Below are 16,200 nucleotides of genomic sequence, written 5' to 3' on the forward strand. Positions count from 1 at the left end.
TAGTAATTTGCTGGGTGGAGGAGAGCTAATCCTCCCCTCTTTTTTTGCAACAGCAATTTGCAAATAGACTGTAGATCTTGTTTCCAAACCAGACTCAGCAATGGAAACTCACTGGAAAGGGGCACTGATAAAATCACTCCTTAAATATTTCACACACCTTGAAACCCCTATTAGAGATGCTATAGGTCAGACGCAACTTGAGAACATGTAACTTAATAAATAAAATCAGGTGTACAATATTTCCTTCCTTCTCCCAAAAATATTTTCCTGCCAGATGAAAAGGACAAGATGCATTCTGTATCTTCATCTCTTCCCACCCACCATTCCATACACAGACGACCACCAGACTAGTTTGTGAATTTTCAGTACTCTTGGCAATACATGCAACAGGCTAATTTAGAGGATGCTGGACAGGCAACATGACACACATGGGTCTGCCCATAAAATCCCTGCCTGAAACATCTGTGGCCTTAGAACTGAAGATGCAGGATCCAGGGAACGAATACCGTACTGTACGTTTAGCATGATTCTTTTTCAGCCTTTAAGAAAATAAATGTTTACTCCAAACGTTAACAAGTAGCATGCTAACGCAGAATTATTTCTGAAGTCCATGTTTAACTTGCCATCGATGCAGCAAAAGTGGACGTACTTAAATGGGCAAATCCCCTCCACCCCGTACGATTGTTTTTTCATCGCAAGTACAGTACGTGATTCTCATGGCTCTCCATTTTCAATTCATTTTACCCGGTTGCACAACCAGGTTACATCGAAATGTCTGCAATCGCTTTCCCCGCCCATTAATAAAGGATCATAATTTCCACCATTACTCATGCTCTTTAGATAGACTCAACGCAACCATTCCTCCCCACCGTAATGGACCCACGTTTCCCCAAGAGCTGCCAACAACCTCTTGGAAGGCAAATCGCGCTGGCTCTTAATCCCTTTTACTCCATCCTTCTACCACTCAACAGCATTAAGCTTGGGATCACCGCGAATAATCTCAGCTAACTAACAAAAAAAAATCTTTTGAAGGCACTGAAATGCAAAGTCATGCTGGCGAGGCAGCGGCAGAATCCGGGAAGGAAGCGAGAGCGGAGGAGGAGCCAACGGACCGGTTCTTCGGCTTCTGCTGGTCCTCTCGCGAGATTACGGAAAGGTATAAAAGCAAAGCCGGGCGGAAAGCCCTTAAGGTCTAGCTTTTTGTTCCTAACGAGCGCGGGAGGATCGCCTGGAGAGCCGTTTAGCTTTGCCCAAGGGGACTGCGAGCAGCTGTTAAGTTTCCGTGCGGGACTCATTTGCGGTAGGAGAAAGCCCCCTTTCCCGCTGTATCTCTTGATACAGTTTAAGGCTTTCCTGCTGGTGTGTCTGAAAAGATGTGGGGGGTGGCTTTTTAAAAATTATTATTTTTGGGATGCTTGGAAGGTCAGGCGGTTGGAAGGTGCATCTGTAGCTCTGCAGCAGAAGTTCTTCGAAAGGTTTCTTCTTTTGTCAAAAAAAGGAAGCCTTGCTTCGAGGACGTCCTTGGTCCTCCGTCCTTTCGGGGAGCAGAGCGGGGGTGGGGTGAGGGTTCAGGGGGGCGCTTTTCCTTCGGCGTGCTAAGAGCCCGGTTGCACGTGGGATGCCCGGGTTTCTTGCTTGAAGAAGAGGCGGAAGGGGGAAAAGCCGTCCCGAGCACAGAAAGGCTGCCTTGCCTGTAGGACCGGGTCGGGGGGGGGGGCGGCGGAGGGAAAGTTGGATGCTGTTCAGCGCGCCCGGCCGGTGGCACTTGAGAGGGTTTTGCTTTCCCGGGGGGAGAGTGTGCTGGAGCGCGGTGGGTGGGTGGCCTGGCCAGGTCTCTGGAAGTTTTGGGCTGGCCTGTTCAGCTGGGTGAGCCTTAAGAAGAGCTCGGTTTCTTCGGGGATGAGAGGAAAGTTCAGGCGGGAAATAAGAGACCCTTGAGTTTAGGCCAGGTATGTTTCTGCTCTCTGGATTTTAAGGTTTAAGAGAAATTAACAATATTGAAATACATACTGGGGAAAAATAAGACATCATCTGCTCTCTTACCAGAGACACGGTCATTGGACTTAATGAAATGTAAAGACTGGGCATCTGGTAATCTCTCTGGGAAGGAAGCGTTGGGATGGTCGACCCGCAATTCATTATCAGGCTTCCTTTTTCAGATTTTCAGTTCCTTGCATTGCGTAATGGAAAATTAAAGCAGGGCTCTTACACACTCGTGCCTTGGGGAGTGCCCGCCTTTGAATTCAGTGAGGTTTCTTTCCGAATAGGGAGGGATGCAGGGTTGCACTCCTAGGGATTTACTGAAATCCACGCTGCTATTCAAGGAGCAGCCCTTTTAGCATCATGGAATTTTTAGCTTTTAGCATAGAGGGACTGAAATATGATATGTACACTGTCACCCAGGGTAAATTTGATTTAAATCAAATTCATTTAAATGTAAAAAAATGGGTTTTCATTATTTAAATAAAAACTTTTTTAAAAAAAGGTAAATCAGGATTTAAAGTAATTTAAGTTTTAAGAAGTCATTGATTTTTATCTACCCTGCTATCACCTGTTTGGGCCTACAGACAACGGTGTAGCAGTAAATTTGGAAGTGTGATGATAGTTTCCTTAGCCAATTGCCCTCCAGGAGGATCCAAAATGCAGGCAGTTGTGTTGGTCCATATTCACAAATGAGGAACAAATATTTGGTAAAGCAAATGGCTCTTAATTGCTTGTTTGACACCAAATCAACTTCAGGTATTCTGCATTGTAACAAGGATAGTTTGCAACAATATACTATTCCTGGAAAAATCATTCCGAGCGGTGGAGGACTGTAGCTCAGCTAAAAACAGGTGTTGGCAAATGATCTAGTCCCTTCTAGTCAAAATTGGAAGGTTTCAACCATTTAATTCCAGAAGTTGTGGGGTGTAAGTGGTTTTTGAATGTGCAGATACACTAGCTTGTATTTTTTTTATCCCCAAAGTTGATGGTCTTGTGGCTACATGCTCATGTAAAGTAACTAATACTAAAAGGGCACATGGTACTCATGTAATGGGAACTGAGTTATCGAAAATGTTGCATTACATTGTTTGAAATCATGTTGCCTAGCATAGTAAATCACAACTGGAGTAAGCCCATTGAATTAATGGAATGTATAGAGGAGTTGATTCATCAAATCCTCACTGATTTATTTTGACTACTTGAGTTGTGACTTAGAACTCCAAGCAACAGGATCTCAGCCATTATTTGGTTAATTTTAAGGTAACTTTTACAGTAATTGTGTGATTAGAATATGGTTGCATTAGACTAGAGGCAAGCTGAGTTCAGAACATAAAAACATACAGTGAACAAAATCCCATAGAATGTTCTATATGAGGCTATTAATTTTAATGTTATTTTTGTCAGTCAGCCAGTACTATAGATAAAGGCTGAAATCAAGTTTACTCCTACCGTATTTTGTATTAGCACAAATACTTAGCTTAATGTTAACCATTAGTGCTAATGGTGAGTTCTTATGTACAGTAGTGTATCTGTGCCTATAGTAAAGGTTCCTTTCCATTCTAAACACTGAAGTGATTCTGTATTTTTATCCTGTCTAACAATATCTCAAAATGGCGAAATAGTGAAATTATTGTTGTGTGCCTTCAAATTGAAACTGACTTAATAGGAAACCTAGCAGCACTTTCAAGAAAGTGAGATATTTAAAGAGTGCTTTTACCAATTCCACATCTCCAATAAGCTTCAAAGACTTAGTGGGGATTTGAATTCAGGCCTCCTAATCCACCACTCCATCCACTGCACCATACTGGGTCAATGAAACCATAGCACATGCAAAATCCCTGTAGGCTTGCAGGTAGCTGGTCAGTCTGGTAACTTCTAAGTGTCCTTGTCAATGTTAACAAAACCATTGCTGCTTGTTTCCTCCTTTGGACTGGGTGTGCTTAACATGAGAGTCTGACCGAATCTTGTCTATCTCCAGCTTCTCTCAGAATGGCAGCAGGAAATGCTTACATTGGAAAACCAGCCCCAGACTTTCAAGCCACAGCTGTAATGCCTGATGGGCAATTCAAAGATATAAAATTGTCCGATTTCAAAGGTAAGTACAAGAAAGAGGACTGGTTTTATGATTTGGGATAGTTGTATAAATATAACTGATCTAAAAATCATGATATACAGTGGTGCCTCGCATAGCGAGGTTAATCCGTTCCGGATTAACCTTCGCTATGCTGAAGCATCTTTGAACGGGGCAGGGATTTCCATTGGAACACATTAAACATGGTTTAATGTGTTCCAAATGGGCCAAATACTCACCGTTCAGCGAAGCTTCGTAATGGCCGGCAGCCATTTTCGCGCCCTTGCTTAACGAGGGCGCAAAAACGCTGCGCTGGGCCATTTCCGGGCTTCCGGCGGCCATTTTGGCCGCCGAACAGCTGATCATCGGGCTTCGTTTTGCGAAGATTGGTAATTTAGCCCTATTTTAAAAACGTTAAGCGATCGCATTAGCGATCCGAAAAACGGATCGCTATGCGATTTCGTCGTTATGCGGTGCGCTCGTTAAGCGAGGCACCACTGTGTAGTGTTTTGAATTTAAAATGGAATCCTCTTGATTTCTGAAATGTTTGTTCTGCAGAGTTAAGAAAACAGGTCTGAAATTGTGTTTTCTGGCATGCTTTGCTAGGTTATTCACACTGTGTCTTATGAATAGGCTGTCATAAAATTTAACAGATCCAAAGGTGCAAAATGATAATTGGTCCAAGATGGGTCAAGCCAGTCCTACAAAATGGCAGTGTACACAGGCAGTGTACTGTGAATAAGTCCTCAAACATTATCTCATTTGGCTGTAGAAACCCATATTTGTGGCCTAAGAAAAGCCACTTCCTTTTCTTGATACCTGAAGACATCTGTTTGCCACAGACACTTGGTTTACAAACCCTGCTTACTTATTTCTACTACAGATATGGGTGCTAACTGTTGTAGTGGTACTGGTGTGTGTTACATCTAATTTAATAGAAATAACTAGCAAGCATGTTGTAGAATAAAATAAAGTATCTTGAGAATAAAACTAGTTATTTCTATTCCACTCTGTAGAGCATTGATCCCCAACCTTGGGCCTCCAGCTGTTCTTGGCCTTCCACTCCCAGAAATCCTGGCCAGCAGAGGTGGTGGTGAAGGCTTCTGGGAGTTGTAGTCCAAGAACATCTGGAGGCCCAAGGTTGGGGACCACTGCTGTAGAGGCTACCTTCTGAAACATCAGGAATTTGTCACAGTCTTTCACTACTCAGTGGCTGGAAGTGGGGTCTGTTCATCTGTGTAAAGCCAGTATGATGTATTGATTAGTGCTGGATTAGGGCTTGGGAGACCTGGCCATGAAACTTAACAGGTTACTTTGGGCCAATCACAGTCTTAGACTGACCTGCTTCATAGGCTTGCTTTTTTAGCATGATGTGGGGAAAAGAAACCACATTCATTGGAAGAAAGGTGGGTATACATAAGATAAATACATGGCTAGTGTCCAAACAGAAATGTGTACTATTTATCCATGTGAAGGTTCGTGCATGCGGGCTGTCCCTTCTCCAATAAACGGACGAGACTCTTGGGGAAAGTCAAACGGCAACGTGTTTATTTCAACTTTAACATCATCAGTAACGGTTCCCATAAATGGGTTCAGGGACGTTTGGAGACCAAGGTTCGGCTTGGGAGGAGTCCATAAACTATGTACAAAGGGGTTAGAGTTCTCTGGGTTCCAGGGACCTGTTGAAGGCGGCACAGGTCCCGGTCCAGGGTTCGCTTCTTCTTCCAGGGATATCAAGGGTAGGGTCTCCTCGTCTCCACTCCAACCGTCCCAGGAGGATCCATCTTCTATTGTGTAGCCCCAGGGGCCGGGTAGCCCCCCAGCTTCCTCAGTTCGGCGATGTGCCATTGGCGTTTCCTCTCCAGCTCTCGAGCCACCGCCTCCCGCTCCTCCCGTAGCTTCCTACGCCACTCTTTCGCCTCCGTCTCACCCCAATAAGACGGACGAGGCTTCAGCCCCAGTTGCCGGCGCCTCTCCGCCTCTTCATGTGGTACTCTGACTTGTTCCCACTTGTGGGTTCACGGATCCTCCATCCACACCCACTCCCAACCGCCCGGAATATCCCTCGGTCCTCCCCTTATATCTCCCATCCCTGCCTCTATCTCCTCCCCCCTCTTTCCCGCCTGAAACCGTCCCGTTTCGCGGGCAATTCTTAACCCCTTCAGGTCTTCTTCTAAGTCTCGGGTATCTACCCCCTTGTTTAGGGTGAGGGTTCCGCCGCACTCTGCTCCCCAGTCAGGGGTCTCCACTCCTTTCTCTTCCCGTCGCGGTGGGGATGGTGGGGGGGAAGTCTGGGTCTGGCTGCTATTCTTCAAGAGCAGCGGCACTCCAACCATGGCTTCCACCTTGGGAGCCTCACAATCCATCACCAGATAACTGCAGTGAGCTGTTGACTCCTTTAACTTGTTAAACGCTGACCCTTTGTTTCTTTTACATATATTCTTATATTCTTCTTCTTCAGCTATCCCTATACCTTGCTCTACTGCAGGTAGTTCCATGGAGTCTTTGAGTCTGGCTCCATACTACTGTGATGTCTCATTCATTGCCCTCAGTAGCTTCTGTGTCATGCATATCGGATTGGCCAATGCATGGCTGCTGCATGGAGTTCAGTGGGCTGTACAAGTTGGTGCTCCATGCCACAAACTTCCTCCTGTTTGTTCAATTGAAGCTTGCGGAGGGTCAAAGAAGTAAAATGTGCTCTGAACATTAAAATATTCCATACTCAAATACTTAAAAGGAGCTAGCAAAGAATGTTTCCCACTCCCAACTGCAGAGGCTCCAGGCACTGCATTGTGGATGCAGGGGAGGTATTCCAAGATGCTGGCAAAACTGATGGCACACAGGCTTCATTTTAGCCCAGCGAGTTCTTCATCACAGGAATGGCTGGTCCCTAGCATTAATCTCTCCCAATTTCCATTTTAGTGAAAAGTGGTTAATATACATTAAAACATGACTTAAACCAAAAACACTTTTCTGTGGTGTAGTTAAAGTAAATGCAGATGGGAGTGATCATCTTTAAAAAAAATCTTCTATTGCCTTTCAAACAAATATCTGAAGAAGATTATTGAAGTGGGTCTGAATCATCTTCCGGGCCAAGGAGTTCTTTTTGAGCACCGGCCTCCTGCTTTCCTGCCAGATGCCCAAATGAAGTTTCCCAGCTAACTGTGTAGTCAGCCTCTCAGTGGATTGGCAAGATCATGAAAGAGGTGACAATTCTCACTGGCTTACTCCTCATCCAAAATCATTCAAGGCTTTAAGTGGAGATGCACTTATTTCTGCCTTTTGGATGACCGCTCCAAGTGGCTGTGTTGCCTGCGAAATTCTGGAGATTGTAAGAGTGTCCTTAACTTAAGCTGCCTTGGGTCTTTTGAGGAGAAAGGCAGGATAAAAATATATTTAATAAACTGTCTCATGTGACACTTCTGTGAGATTGGTGATGATTAGGTAATTCTGTATATTTGAGGATTCTTGAATAGTCAGACAGGCTGGTGTAAAGCAGGTGCATTAATGTTTGCATTCATTAATTTGTGAATTGTGAAGTTTTACTAAAACACTTGCAATTTGTGTAGAAGGAATTTCTTAATGTGAATCTTCTGATGTTTTCCTAGGGAAATACGTTGTGTTTTTCTTCTATCCACTTGACTTCACTTTTGTCTGCCCGACTGAAATAATTGCATTCAGCGACAGATCTGATGAGTTTAGAAAAATCAATTGTGAAGTAATTGCTGCTTCTGTTGACTCCCACTTCTGTCATCTTGCCTGGTAAGAATTTTGAGCTTGAGATGTCATTTCTCCACTGTGTGACTCTTGTGTTAATAGTGTATCCTATACTTGCTTACTCAGAAGTAAATCCTCCTGAATTTACTGTGGCTTGTTCCCAGGAAAGTGGTCTAAAGTTACAGCTTCAGACATTTAAGCCTTTTGCAAGTAGATGCTATCAGATTACCTAATCAGTTCATATCCTAACTACAGTACAGTATATAAAAGACAGAACACAATAGCTGTGCACAGAGGCAGTCATTAATGTTAATAGTAAGAAAGTCAGTGACTGCTGAAATGGCCTATTACGTATCTTTTGATCCATGAAGGCTTTTTCCTGCCACCTTGGCCTGAAACCAGATTGGACAAGGTTCAGATCACCAGCTTGATCCAAGAAGTTTTAGACTTGTAACATCAACACTTAATCATAAGAATGCATCTTGCAGAAGGACATTAGAAACCAGCTGATAACAGTTTGGGTTGGTAAGGGTTGGTGAAGCCTGCTTTAGTAAGGATCTTGCAGCTATTTCTTTCAGAGGGCTATGAATATGGCCCTCTATCAAATAAGCATTTGCCATCTCAAGATGGACAGTGCCCTAAAGAACAGGTCATTCACTTTTCTCCTCCAAGTAACATCAAAATCCTCAGGCTGAAAAAAACCCTCAACTTAGCCTTTGAGATTAGTGTAGCAGAAGCCTTGGTTATTTTACTGGAAGAGACAATAATTTCAGTAGCCAAGTGTCTTGCAGAGGGCTTTGGAAGGGAGTCTAGAAATCCCCTTTAAGGAGTTACTCCTGGAATGAGTTAAGTAAGGTAGGATTGAGTAGCTTTCTGAAGATGGTTTTTAGAACTGATTTTTAATTCTTCCTTTAAAAAATATTGAAGCACTGCTCTCAAAATGCACTGGAAATAAAAGGAAGCTCCCCCCTCAATAACTGGGTTTTCAGCTATCAAGTCTTTTTCAAACCAACATAGTAAAAGTACCAGTAAGCTGAATCCTTACTAAATACTGATCTGTCTATGATAAGAGTGTTTGGAAAACTATTGGTCATGTGGTATCTTCAAAATTAGGTTGTAGGGCCAGCCAAGACACTCACAGGTTGCTGTGATCTCTTAAGCTGTTCTTTATCAGCATGGATGCTGGTATCTCACAATACTATCAATTTGTGCAGAAGGATCACCATCTCCACCAACACTGAAAAGGAGAAAGGTGAGCAGTTTATCAAAAGAATCCCTGCTCTCACGGTGTGCATATATTCATCTCACCCATATCCTCAGTATGAAGGTGGCTTACTATGATGCCACCTGTTGGCTCGTGCCAGCTGCTACATTTGAAAAAAAAAAGATTAATTACAACTGGTACAGATCAACTGCTCCATACAGTATTTACCTACCCAATTTTTGATCACATTCCAAGTCAGCTTTCATCCAGGATCAAACCACTTCCTAAATATGGATATTACAAGAGGAGTGTCAGTCTGAACAGTTGGGAATCTACTTCTGCACAACTCTAATAATATGTATTAGATTTTGTTAAGGTACTAATTTAGTTTGAGCTAACACTTGAATCTAGAAACAGTATTTTTGAGGCACTATCGTTTCATAATTTTAAAGATCACAGAATAGCATCTGTCTATTATAGGTTCAAGAGAAATCAGGCAAAGGTCTTCTTTTTGATGCAGGCTTTTAATTGATAAGTGGGGGTCTCAGGAATGCTTTTTAAAATTAAATTTAGAGCTTTTCATTGTTTTTAAATTTGGTTTTAATCATTATTTTTAATATTGGTAAATGTTTAATTGTTTTTTAAATGTGGTTTCTTTAGTAGTTTTAAACTGTTGATGTGTAGTTTTAATTGTGAGCCACCTTGGGTCTCATATGGAGAGAAAGGTGATATATCAGTAATATGAATAAATACCTTGAAATATATTGTGCTGTGACTAAAAAATGTAACTGGATAGACAGAGTGAAAAGGATATACCAACATGTTCCTATTGATTCTCCTTAGAACTTAAAATACCATTTTCCCCTTAAAACTGTTTCCTCTTGTTGCAGGGTCAACACACCTAAAAAACAAGGTGGATTAGGTACCATGCGAATTCCCTTGGTGTCTGACACAAACCGTGCAATTTCAAAAGACTATGGAGTGCTGAAAGAAGATGATGGCATATCTTACAGGTAAAGTTAATTTTGTATCCTCTCTGTTCCTTGCAATTTACAGAAGTGCTGCAGAATTATCTTCTGCATTTAAAAAGTAAGCGAGCTTTTCCCTGGAGGAAAAGATCCTATAAAAATAATAGGGAAAAATGGGAGTTTAGGGATGTGAAGACCTATGTAAATAAAGGGCAGGGGTGATTTCTGTAGGTCTCGGATGGGCTGAAATCTGAGGCAGAAAAAGTTTTTAAAATGTGTTTGCAACATTTTTTTCTGGACCTTCATGTTTTTGGTCAAGCTCAGCAGGCACTCCCCACTTGTCCTGTTGCCTTTTCTCCTCTCTCATTGATGTGTTATGGGAGGGGGACCTTGGGTTCATGCATACAGTATATGCACATTTCATTGGGGAGGGGGAATGGAATATATGTATATATACTTGTCTGATCTATGGCTGACAACTTCCTGTTATCAATACCTGTATTGAAAGAGGGCTATGGCAAGGATTCAGGGAAGAGACTGGTTACAACTAAGTTTGGCCCTGCACAAATAGGACTATTTTACAAATTAATACATGACTTGGTAAGGACATGTACTATTGAAAGACTCGGTACTTTCTCATACCACGTGGACTGTATTTTTCTGTATTCAGTCTCTTGTGAAGGAAAAGTCCTATATGTAATGTTGCCTTGTAGTAATGTGATCTTTTGCTCAGATACTTTTCACTTTCAGTAGAAAAGTATGTTGAACTGTTGTATTGCAGTGGTGAAAAAACACTGGGCTGTGAATCATGAAGCCCCTTCTGTAAATCTCACCCCACTATGAGCTTACTAGATGGCTTTCAGCAAGCCTTTGTTTCAGCTTCATACCCTTTTAAATATGGGACATGGAAATATTAACTTCTGTAGACTTATAATTCATATAACTGAATAATGTGTGTAAAGTATTTTTAACATACTGAAGACAAACATTTAGCATTAAAACATGTTTTAAACAGATATATACAGATATGAAAACACTTCTATAAATACCATGTAAATGCTTGAGAAGCTGAAGTGAAATTGATATATTGTGCAAGATTCTAGACTAGACGCTAGAAAAACTAGTTTGAGGCAGTAAAGAGATGGTAGAAAAATTTGGGGAGCAAAATGAACACTGGGAGAGAGTATGGACCAGGAGGTACTTGGGATGGGAACGTTCTTACTCTTGAAGTAACAGTGCCTTCTAGTCTGATGTAGAAAAACATACTTTAATCTCCCTGTGGAGATTTTAAAAAAATGTTCTTCAAAAGAAGGCTAAAGATTTCAGTGTGCTTTAATTCATGGTTTTCAAACCACAGGAGTCTAGGGTATAAGCAGAAGCAGCACAGATATGGAGAAATCTTGGAAATCCCTGCCACTTCTTTATATAATGTTCTACAAGACTTTCCAGGAGGAATTGTAAACTGTTTCATACTGCTTTGTTTTTTCCTATCTTTAGAGGAAAAGAGTATTTTCAGAACAGGGCTAGCTTATAGTTTTGCAGCTGTGTGTTTTGTTAGCATAGGTTTTAATACTTGTTTGCATGCGGTGCTCTTTCATTTTAGGGGGCTCTTTATAATTGATGACAAAGGGATTTTACGCCAGATCACAATCAATGATCTTCCTGTTGGGCGCTCGGTTGATGAAACACTCCGACTAGTTCAGGCTTTTCAGTTTACAGACAAACATGGAGAAGGTAATGTTGTCATTGTCCCTACTTGTGTGGCTTCTGCTATGGTATTTTCCTTCAGTGAAAGGGAAGGCACTAGTTAACTGTAAAAGATTTGAGACTGTAAAAATTATGCAAGAGTTTAAATAGAATTAAGAATACAAAGAAATAATGGTGTGTGTGTGTATATATAGATACACATATTAGGCATCCTTCAGTCTAGCGAGACTATGGTAGCATGCGCTGTATGGAGGACTTGAAACAGACACACACACACACGTACGTGTGTATAGAGATATATACACACACACATACATACATACATATACGTTGTGTGTGTATGAAAATACAGAGTTCCAATTCTGTATAACACTGTCCCAGAGATAGAGGCAGTTTTTGGGTACTATTGTTGTTGCTCTTGAATGGCGAAGAAATAGCCAGATAATGCTTGACATGGAAGCAAGTTTTATTTTGTGACTCTTATTATTCTCTATGGGATTAAGATAATTATTGTGACAGTTGGTGGAGGTTCACTATTGCTTCCATCTAGGAAACAAGGAACATTAAGGCCAAGTTAGCCAGCTTAATTTCCTTATCAAAAGGATCCTGGACTAGACTGAAAAAGTAACTTGCTTGCTTTGCTTCAGCCTATTGTTGAATTGAGATTTTTTTTTTTTTTTAAAAAAGGGCATTCTCCTTCCCGTGTGTGACTTGCAGTTTCCGTACCTGAAGCCCCTTGGTAGTTTCTGCCTATGGACTGCACAAGTCAATTACAGACATACATCAAGAGATCACTTTACTAGAAATGAGGCAAAGAACGGGGGGTTGTTACTCTGGCATTTAGCAGCTTTATAATACTGTTTTCGTGTTGCATTAGCTCAATCTGTCACTGTCTTTTGATCATATGCATTTATTAAATATCATGCTTATATATCTTTGCTTCCAACATTCCTTGCATCCACTCATTCTGTGTTGTGCAGCCTCTTTGCCCTTCCTTTTCTTCCTCTGGTGATATTCCAGGTAAAAACGGACAGGAAGGTGTGTCTTCTAATAACATTAGACCATCTAATGTTTCAGAAAGCAGTGCTCTAATTGAATATTCTGGAAGCATCATGATGAATGGTCCAAAAAACCAAATAACTCACTTATGTTTCCTTGTAGAAAATGTAGCTATAAAAAACTAAAAGTATCTTTTTCATGTGTCCCATTTATCTGTACTCCTCAGTAACTATATACTATTATCTCTTCAGTGTGTCCTGCTGGCTGGCAACCTGGATCTGACACAATCAAGCCTGATGTAAAGAACAGTAGGGAGTACTTTTCCAAGCAGAAGTGAATATACCATGTGTCATGTTACAAATATACCATGTGTCATGTTACAATGTATAATGTAACCCATGTAAGACCTAATTCTGTTTACCATTCTTATATTTAAAGAGCAACTATATTGTGAGCCGATTGGCTTATGGCTGCCATTTGTTCTGGATTCAATTGCTTTTAGCAGGATGCTTTTTTTTTTTTTTTTTTTTTTTTTTTTTTTTTTTTTTTTGAGTAAACGGATTGGGGATTGAAACCTGTTGGCAGTAGCTGTAAGTACTGACAAGTTACATCCTAATTATTTAAACCAAGGTAGCAAACCTAACACTCCTCCTGCTCATGTGGGTAACTGATAACCAATACCCATCTAAGTTATTGGCTTAGTGCTGCATGTAGAACAGATATTTTGTATTTGTCTAGTATTTTGTACTGTCATTAAATTTCTGAAGAAATAAAACAAGGACTGTGTCAACTTCATTGAATGTTCTCAAAATTGTAAGAGCATCAATAGCTGCTCTGAAACAGAACTACTAAGATGTTTTACACAAAAATACAAATCACGTCTTCATTTCCAGAAGTGGGGGGGGGGGAGTATGTTATAGACACATGACAGCTTAGAAGCATAGTACCTGTATGTGTCCAAACATTTAAATGCAAAAAGCAGATGGGCCCCTCAGGTCGGAAGGCGTCCAACATGCTACTGAGGAAGAGCGGAGGACAAGTACAAGTAGCTCCAGAGCTAATGAAGTGGTTGGGCCAAAGCCGAAAGGACGCTCAGCTGTGGACGTGCCTGGAAGTGAAAGGAAAATCCAATGCTGCAAAGAAAAATACTGCATAGGAACCTGGAATGTAAGATCTATGAACATTGGGAAGCTGGAGGTGGTCAAACAGGAGATGGCAAGAATAAACATCGACATCCTGGGCATCAGTGAACTAAAATGGACAGGAATGGGCGAATTCAGCTCAGATGATTATCATATCTACTATTGTGGACAAGAATCCCGTAGAAGGAATGGAGTAGCCCTCATAGTCAACAAAAGAGTGGGAAAAGCTGTAATGGGATACAATCTCAAAAATGATAGAATGATGTCAATACGAATCCAAGGCAGACCATTCAACATCACAATAATCCAAGTTTATGCACCAACCAGCATTGCTGAGGAGACTGAAATTGAACAATTCTATGAAGATTTACAACACCTTCTAGAACTGACACCAAAGAAAGATGTTCTTCTCATTCTAGGGGACTGGAATGCTAAAGTAGGGAGCCAAGAGATAAAAGGAACAACAGGGAAGTTTGGCCTTGGAGTTCAGAACGAAGCAGGACAAAGGCTAATAGAGTTTTGTCAAGAGAATAAGCTGGTCATCACAAACACTCTTTTCCAACAACACAAGAGGCGACTCTATACATGGAAATCACCAGATGGGCAATATCGAAATCAGATTGATTATATTCTCTGCAGCCAAAGATGGAGAAGCTCTATACAGTCAGCAAAAACAAGACCTGGAGCTGACTGCGGTTCTGATCATCAGCTTCTCATAGCAAAATTCAAGCTTAGACTGAAGAGATTAGGAAAAACCACTGGGCCACTCAGGTATAATCTAAACCAAATCCCTTATGAATACACAGTGGAAGTAAAGAACAGATTTAAGGAACTAGATTTGGTGGACAGAGTGCCTGAAGAACTCTGGATAGAGGCTCGTAACATTGTCCAGGAGGCAGCAACGAAAACCATCCCAAAGAAAAGGAAATGCAAGAAAGCAAAGTGGCTGTCCAACGAGGCCTTAGAAATAGCAGAGAGGAGAAGGGAAGCAAAATGCAAGGGAGATAGGGAAAGTTACAGAAACTTGAATTCAGACTTCCAAAGAATAGCAAGGAGAGACAAGAGGGCCTTCTTAAATGAACAATGCAAAGAAATAAAGGAAGATAACAGAAAAGGAAAGACCAGAGATTTGTTCAGGAAAATTGGACATATTAGAGGAACATTTTGCGCAAAGATGAACATGATAAAAGACAAAAATGGGAGGGACCTAACAGAAGCAGAAGACGTCAAGAAGAGGTGGCAAGAATACACAGAGGAATTATATCAGAAAGATTTGGATATCCCGGACAACCCAGACAATGTAGTTGCTGACCTTGAGCCAGACATCCTGGAGAGCGAAGTCAAGTGGGCCTTAGAAAGCCTGGCTAACAACAAGGCCAGTGGAGGTGATGGCATTCCAGTTGAACTATTTAAAATCTTGAAAGATGATGCTGTTAAGGTGCTACATTCAATATGCCAGCAAGTTTGGAAAACTCAACAGTGGCCAGAGGATTGGAAAAGATCAGTCTACATCCCAATCCCAAAGAAAGGCAGTGCCAAAGAATGCTCCAACTACCGTACAATTGCACTCATTTCGCACGCTAGCAAGGTTATGCTCAAAATCCTCCAAGGTAGGCTTCAGCAGTATGTGGACCGAGAACTCCCAGAAGTACAAGCTGGATTCCGAAGAGGCAGAGGAACTCGAGACCAAATTGCTAACTTGCGCTGGATTATGGAGAAAGCCAGAGAGTTCCAGAAAAATATCTACTTCTGCTTCATTGACTACGCGAAAGCCTTTGACTGTGTGGACCACAGCAAACTATGGCAAGTCCTAAAAGAAATGGGAGTGCCTGACCACTTTATCTGTCTCCTGAGAAACCTATATGTGGGACAGGAAGCAACAGTTAGAACTGGTCATGGAACAACTGAGTGGTTCAAAATTGGGAAAGGAGTACGGCAAGGCTGTATATTGTCCCCCAGCTTATTTAACTTATATGCAGAATACATCATGCGGAAGGCTGGACTGGAAGAAACCCAAGCCGGAATTAAGATTGCCGGAAGAAATATCAACAACCTCCGATATGCAGATGATACCACTCTGATGGCAGAAAGTGAGGAGGAATTAAAGAACCTTGTAATGAGAGTGAAAGAGGAGAGTGCAAAAAACGGTCTGAAACTCAACATCAAAAAAACTAAGATCATGGCCACTGGTCCCATCACCTCCTGGGAAATAGAAGGGGAAGATATGGAGGCAGTGTCAAATTTTATCTTCCTGGGCTCCATGATCACTGCAGATGGAGACAGCAGCCCTGAAATTAAAAGGCGCCTTCTTCTTGGGAGGAAAGCGATGACAAATCTGGACAGCATCTTGAAAAGCAGAGACATCACCTTGCCAACAAAAGTCCGAATAGTCAAAGCTATGGTTTTTCC

General features: G+C 41.6%; 2 protein-coding genes across 3 annotated transcripts in view; one reads left to right on the forward strand and one right to left on the reverse strand.

The window, feature by feature from the left end:
- Positions 1-1,044, reverse strand: part of AKR1A1 (aldo-keto reductase family 1 member A1) — a 52,982-nt gene extending 51,938 nt beyond the window's left edge. The window contains exon 1 of the mRNA XM_078392833.1: positions 908-1,044. The gene's annotated coding sequence lies outside the window, so the exon portion shown is untranslated. The remainder of the gene's footprint in view (positions 1-907) is intronic.
- On the forward strand, positions 1,029-13,427 carry PRDX1 (peroxiredoxin 1). 2 transcript variants are annotated; one of them, XM_078392835.1, is made up of 6 exons: positions 1,029-1,156; positions 3,962-4,078; positions 7,663-7,816; positions 9,866-9,988; positions 11,547-11,677; positions 12,901-13,427. In XM_078392835.1, the coding sequence occupies exons 1-6, from the start codon at positions 1,051-1,053 to the stop codon at positions 12,984-12,986; spliced, it is 717 nt and encodes a 238-aa protein (XP_078248961.1). In that variant the 5' UTR covers positions 1,029-1,050; the 3' UTR covers positions 12,987-13,427. The 2 variants fall into 2 exon arrangements, with proteins under 2 accessions (XP_078248961.1, XP_020638949.2); XM_020783290.3 differs by having other exon boundaries at positions 1,093-1,300.
- Positions 13,428-16,200: the final 2,773 nt, after the last annotated feature.

This window comes from Pogona vitticeps, chromosome 4 (genome assembly GCF_051106095.1).
Source record: "Pogona vitticeps strain Pit_001003342236 chromosome 4, PviZW2.1, whole genome shotgun sequence".
Lineage (NCBI taxonomy): Eukaryota > Metazoa > Chordata > Lepidosauria > Squamata > Agamidae > Pogona > Pogona vitticeps.

Bases quoted from the DNA above. Each gene is read 5' to 3' on its own strand.
- PRDX1 (XM_078392835.1), top strand. From the start codon at position 1,051: ATGCTGGCGAGGCAGCGGCAGAATCCGGGAAGGAAGCGAGAGCGGAGG. The intron at 4,079-7,662 runs GTAAGTACAAGA...ATGTTTTCCTAG, and splicing joins AAAATTGTCCGATTTCAAAG to GGAAATACGTTGTGTTTTTC. The intron at 7,817-9,865 runs GTAAGAATTTTG...CTCTTGTTGCAG, and splicing joins CACTTCTGTCATCTTGCCTG to GGTCAACACACCTAAAAAAC.